Source organism: Thunnus maccoyii, chromosome 18, assembly GCF_910596095.1.
Source record: "Thunnus maccoyii chromosome 18, fThuMac1.1, whole genome shotgun sequence".
Taxonomy (NCBI): Eukaryota; Metazoa; Chordata; class Actinopteri; order Scombriformes; family Scombridae; genus Thunnus; species Thunnus maccoyii.
Window position 1 is genome coordinate 12,113,738 of NC_056550.1, and position 6,032 is coordinate 12,119,769.

At 34.4% G+C, this 6,032-nt stretch overlaps 1 gene segment (V, D, J or C); it reads left to right on the forward strand.

Moving 5' to 3' along the window:
* Window positions 1-440: 440 nt before the first annotated feature.
* Window positions 441-4,102, forward strand: LOC121883905. The segment is given in 5 exon segments: window positions 441-465; window positions 746-1,040; window positions 2,689-2,795; window positions 3,673-3,734; window positions 3,881-4,102. Coding segments are annotated over 5 exon segments (663 nt in total).
* The last annotated feature ends 1,930 nt before the right edge of the window (window positions 4,103-6,032 follow it).

Below are 6,032 nucleotides of genomic sequence, written 5' to 3' on the forward strand. Positions count from 1 at the left end.
ATTGTTATGTTGGTGCTTCAGTACATTGGATGGAAGCTGCAGGGAAACAGATGACTTGCACAGAGCTTTAATCACTCACATCTCCCTTCTCACAAGTGATTAACTTCACTTGGATGTCATATAAAAATAACAGTTACCATCCCTGTTTTAAAACTCTAGGGGGCAGCCAAGTACTGATTAGGTTTAACATCAGTAAAGTCCATAGTAAGCAATGGCAGGGAAGGAAATGAGTTACCCACTTTCTGCCATGAAATAGCCAAAATCTATTATAATGTCCTATCCAGTTATGCTGTGCACCACTGTGCACCATGTGCACACCGATGGTCATTTGTAATGCAAATAGGATCAAATGATATAAATTGTATCGATAATTGTTGTGTTAATGTTGATAAATAAGTTACTCAATCTGAAGAATGACAAAATTTTAAAACAGCACCAACATGGATGGGTCTTGCTTCCTGGTCAGTAAGCATTTATTCTAGTTTCAAAAAGTGATATCCAGTTGTTTCCTCCCTGTTAGGAGGAGTCAATGCAAAACCTTCATGTCTTCCACCTCTACTTATCTGACTGCAGAGAGGATGACAGAGAACAGCGGACACACAGTTTAACATGATGGACTATAGGACAGGACTGCTGCTTTTAACTATCTGCTGGGCAGGTGAAAATATTCACTGATCTTAAGTTGAAGTCGTCTTCAAAAAGTTAAAAAATTGAAATAACAATTTTCTTTTTGTCTTGACAGGTGTTGATGGTCAGACTCTGACAGAATCTGAACCAGCAGTTAAAAAGCCTGGAGAATCCCACAAACTGACCTGTACAACATCTGGATTCACATTCAGTGACTACTACATGCACTGGATCAGACAGGCTCCTGGAAAAGGACTGGAGTGGGTTGCTTATATCAGTGGTAGTGGTGGCAGCACATACTACTCCCAGTCAGTTCAAGGCCGGTTCACCATCTCCAGAGACAACAACAGACTGCAGATGAACAGTCTGAAGACTGAAGATTCTGCTGTTTATTATTGTGCTCGACACTCACAGTAATTGAGTTGGTTGAACAGCTGTACAAAATCCTACAATGATCATCATCTCTGGGTTGAAAAACCTGACCTACTTGATTTGATTAATGTCCTTAGTTTAAGTAAATCAAGAAAATTATATAAATCTTCTACTCTTGCTCATCTTTTTGAGAATCATGTGATATTTTGTTTGGCCTAAATGATGCATTTTCTAAGAGAAAAAATATTTCTAAAAAGAGAAGTATATGGCTTGGATATGTAAATCATATTAATAAACGGAACTATCTTCCTTATTAAGAAAGAGCTTAAATTAAGATTTCTGCCTCTCAAAGTTTATGATCCATAACAGGCTTTTGGACAAGAAAGACTTGAGTGTGTTTTACACACTTAATGAAAACCATTCTAAAGATAAGATGATCACTGAAGTACAAACATTAACTGTGCAGTTAAATGTTTTTTTCTAAATGTTTAACCTGAGACTTAATTTTTAAAAGTCTGATTATCTCATGTTTCCTCAGTTTGTAGGATTAATATGAAATCAAAGCTCAAATACTCACTGGATATAAAAGAAGCTGTTTAGTACTGCATCAATGAAGTTTCAACTAATTCAGCAACAACATTAAACTGTCAACATTGTCAGCTTATCTCACAGACTCCCTGCTAAAGATTGTTTTAAACTAATATAATTTTCTTTTTAAGGAAAACAAATACTTTTATGCAGATCATCACACAGGTTTCAGTTCCTGAACATCTGTCCAGAGGCTCCAAGTTTCTCTGAGCTACATGTCTGTGACTTCAAACATCTGCAAAAACTGAAAACATTCAAACTTTTGTATTCAAAGCTCCAAACCTCCATCTAACCAGAACAAACTTCAGTCTATACATGCTATTTGAGTATTTCCCCTGTTACTTCACTGCAGTAATTAAATAGATATATACTGTACATACAGACACACAGTAAAATATTTGTCAAAAACTGATGTTTGATTTTTTTTACTTGAAAATAGTTGTATCTTTCTTTTTCTTTCTTGTCTTCACTTCCTTCCTCACAGAGATTTAGAAAATATGAAATAAAATACAACAAAACAATACATTTGTTTTGATGTATTTTATTGTAGCATTATGGTATACATTACATTACAACAATAATAGTAAAATGTTGGCTATAAAAATCTCTGTCAGAGAAAATTCTAAGGTACTACATTAACCTGAGGTATCTTTATAAGCTTTATATGATTTTTAAAAATTAAAATGATGAATGAACTCAGGTCTATATAAATGTTCTTTATAACAATGTAATTCAACAATAACTTTATTTGATACAATAATTAATTTCTACTTCAGTCTGGATTTGAGGAGAAATTCTGATCTTTTCACCTTCAACAGAACCTATTTAAATAAAATGTAATCAATTATTCAACAATATGCAAATACATGTGACTCATAAGGAAGTGAAGTGTGTGTCTGTGTGTCAGTGAGAGGACAGAAGAGCTCACATCAGTTCAGCTTCAACATCAACCATGTTCTCTGCAGCTCTGATGCTGCTGCTGGCAGCTGGATCCTGTGAGGAGCTTTCAGTGGATTCACACTAATAAACACATTAGAAACACTGAATAGTCAGATGAATGATGGAGATAATGTTGATTTCTCTTTCCACAGGTGTGTACAGTATTGATCTCATCCAGCCAGACTCAATGGTTGTGCAGCCTGGACAGTCTTTGACCATCACCTGTCAGGTCTCTGGTTATTCTCTGACTGATAGCAGCTATGCAACAGGTTGGATCAGACAGTGTGAAGGAAAACCAATGGACTGGATTATACATCGGAGTGGAGGAGGTGACCTTTGGCAAAATAATGCTCTGAAGAACAAGTTTCTTTATTACACACACACTTCTACTAGTTCAGTGACATTAAAGGGACTGAATCTGCAGCCTGAGGACACAGCTGTTTATTACTGTGTCCGCAGCCCCACAGTGATACAAACCACCAACAGACCTGCACAAATACCCAGAGATTCATGTGACTGAAACACACAAAAACATGTTTTAAATATGAACATTAATAAAGATAGTGCTCTCTGCTTAGTTGATAACAATTTGTATTTGTGGAATTCACAGAACCTCTATATCTTTGAAGGCAGAAACAAATAGGGTGCAGATTTCCTTTTTTATTTGGCCAAACTGAAATTAAGTAATTTGCTACATCATGAATTAAAGATTGTCAATGTTGAAAAAAAAGTTTTGTTCACCTTCTCCACCAGGTCAGATATTAACTAGCAGGGATTTGATATTTTACATTTTCCTCTGTTGTTGTAGATACTCTACTTATGAAAATGTATCTGTGTTGAACATTTCCTTTTTAAACCTGTAGAGGGAAGTCTATGCAAACTCTTCCTTATAAAAATACAGCAATAGCAACTGTCATATAATTTGGAGCAGAACAACTGGAAGAGTTTTATACATTGTTAAAACACTCTGTTCAGAAAGCACTGAACCACAGTGTTTATTACAGAATGAAAAACACAATTGTCTGGAGTTTATTGTTTGCAGTTATTATTCATGGTAAGAAAACCAATTCTTTTGCTTCTTTTGTAAATGTCTAACCTGTGATTTTCAAGTTTGATGGATGATGATCTTCATTTTTTTGCTTACAGGAGTTCAGAGTGAGATCAAACTGGACCAGTCTCCCTCTGAGGTGAAAAGACCTGGAGAGACAGTGAAGATGTCATGTATCATATCTGGTTATAGCCTGACAAGCTACAATATTCACTGGATAAGAAAGAGACAAGGCAAAGCTCTGGAGTGGATTGGGAGGATGGACACAGGTTCAAACTCTGCTAGCTATGTCAGCTCCTTTCAAAGCCGTTTCAGTACCTTGAGGTCAAGAGTCTGACAGCAGAAGATTCTGCTGTTTACTTCTGTGCTCGAAGAGTCACAGTGACTGAAGACAGTGAAGCAGCTGCACAAAAACCTCCACGGACACAACATTTGACCAGAGATGAAGCAGTTTTCAAGAAGCAATATGTTGGTGACTAAAACAATAGAATATTTATATTATCTTCTTATCTGCTGCCAATTACACTCACAGGGAGTAATGAGAAACTTGATAACAAAATAAATCATGTTTAAACTGATTTGATTAAACCATGAATGTTAAAGTGTCTCATGTCTGAACATCAATTTAATAATAATACTTAGAAATACTTATGGACATCTTACACACATTAAACTAAAACATGTCAACTAACCAAACACATTTTGAGAACCATTAATGGGGTTTTGAATGGGAATTAAAAGTGTATTTCCTAACAGTGATATGAATGTACAAATAATAATACTAAATAAGCATTTGTTGCTTTTTCCATATAAGAGTCTCAGTAAAACCATTTCTCAGAGAAGACCACTGCTAAACAGTAAACAGCATTTGTGTAGTTAAATTACTTTTCTAACTATCTAAACTGAGATTTAAGAGTCTGAAGGCAGTTGATGAACATTTCTTAGTTTGGAGTGGGATTAAAACTACAGTACAATATACACAGAGAACTGCAAAGGCTGTGAACTAAGAGGATAAATGGATGTTTTTCAGTTGTAAACACACTTAACTGTCCACATTTTCCACTGTTTTGTTTATTTGTCTTCAATGTGATAGCAAAGATCACATTCATGTAAATTATTTGACCGATAAGCCAGCAGACATTTTCTACCTAACTACATCAAATATATATATATTTATGTATATATATGTGTATATATATATGTGTGTGTGTGTGTGTGTGTGTGTGTGTGTGTGTGTGTGTGTGTGTGTGTATATATGTATATATATATATATATATATATATATATATATATATATATATATATATTTCTTTTTGCATGTGGTTATACAAGGTTTCAGTTCCTTATTTAATTTCCTTTAGAGCAAACATCTGCAATATGCAAACACTAAAACCCATAAAAAGTTTGTATAAATCAGCTGCAGCAAACTCAAGCATCGATACTATTTATATTATTTTGCTTTCACATCTCTGGTGTTTGCAGTAACAAAATAAAATTAAATAAATCTCTTCATAAATATATGAAACTTAAGCAAAACAAATCTTTCTTAAATGTTTTAAATGAGTATTTCATAGTTGTCAAACTATATAAATGCTGTTTTATTTTGTGTTGTGTTCTCAACTTTAAACTTGACTTTCAAAGCAGTGATGCAGGAGGAGCTCCTGTAAACAAATTCTCAGGGGTCCAGTTAACATTATACATGAAGGGATTTGAAATACTAAGCACACTGTTAACATGGCTTACAGAAAGTGGACACTCTTGGTAGTTGTTCTGTTTGTTTTAACTGCTGTTGAAGGTCAGACCACAACAGAGTCTGAACCAGCAGTTAAACAACCTGAAGAATCCCACAGACTCACCTGCACAACATCTGGGTTTGACTTTGGAAACTCAGTGTGGGTCAGACAGGCTCCTGGTAAAGGACCAGAGAGGATCACTTTTATACACACATCTAGTTCTTCTATCTATTACTCCCAGTCAGTCCAGGGTAGATTCACCATCTCCAGAGATGTATCCAGCAGTAAGCTCTATCTGCAGATGAACAGTCTGAAGACTGAAGACACAGCAGTTTATTACTGTATTACCGACAGTAATAAGAGAGTCATAGAAATATCACCTCCTCTATTTACCATTTATTTTCAATTATACAAAATATGACATTAAATATACATTTTAACGACATAAATAGCAACATAACCTTCCTTAAAAATTATAGTAAAATTAAATTGTATGAAATTATATTTGAATTTACAAAATGTTTCCATTTCTCAAAAATATATTTGGATATCAATAAAATATTTTTTGTATAAAAGTAGAAATGCATTATTTGAAACACTTGACATGTTTCATTAAATACAGAGACTTGAGTTGATTAAATGAGTGATAAAACTGCTATCATTAATAAACTGTTTAGATATAAGTGAGTTGGTGATGAATATTTAAATATTGGAATCAAGGCCTT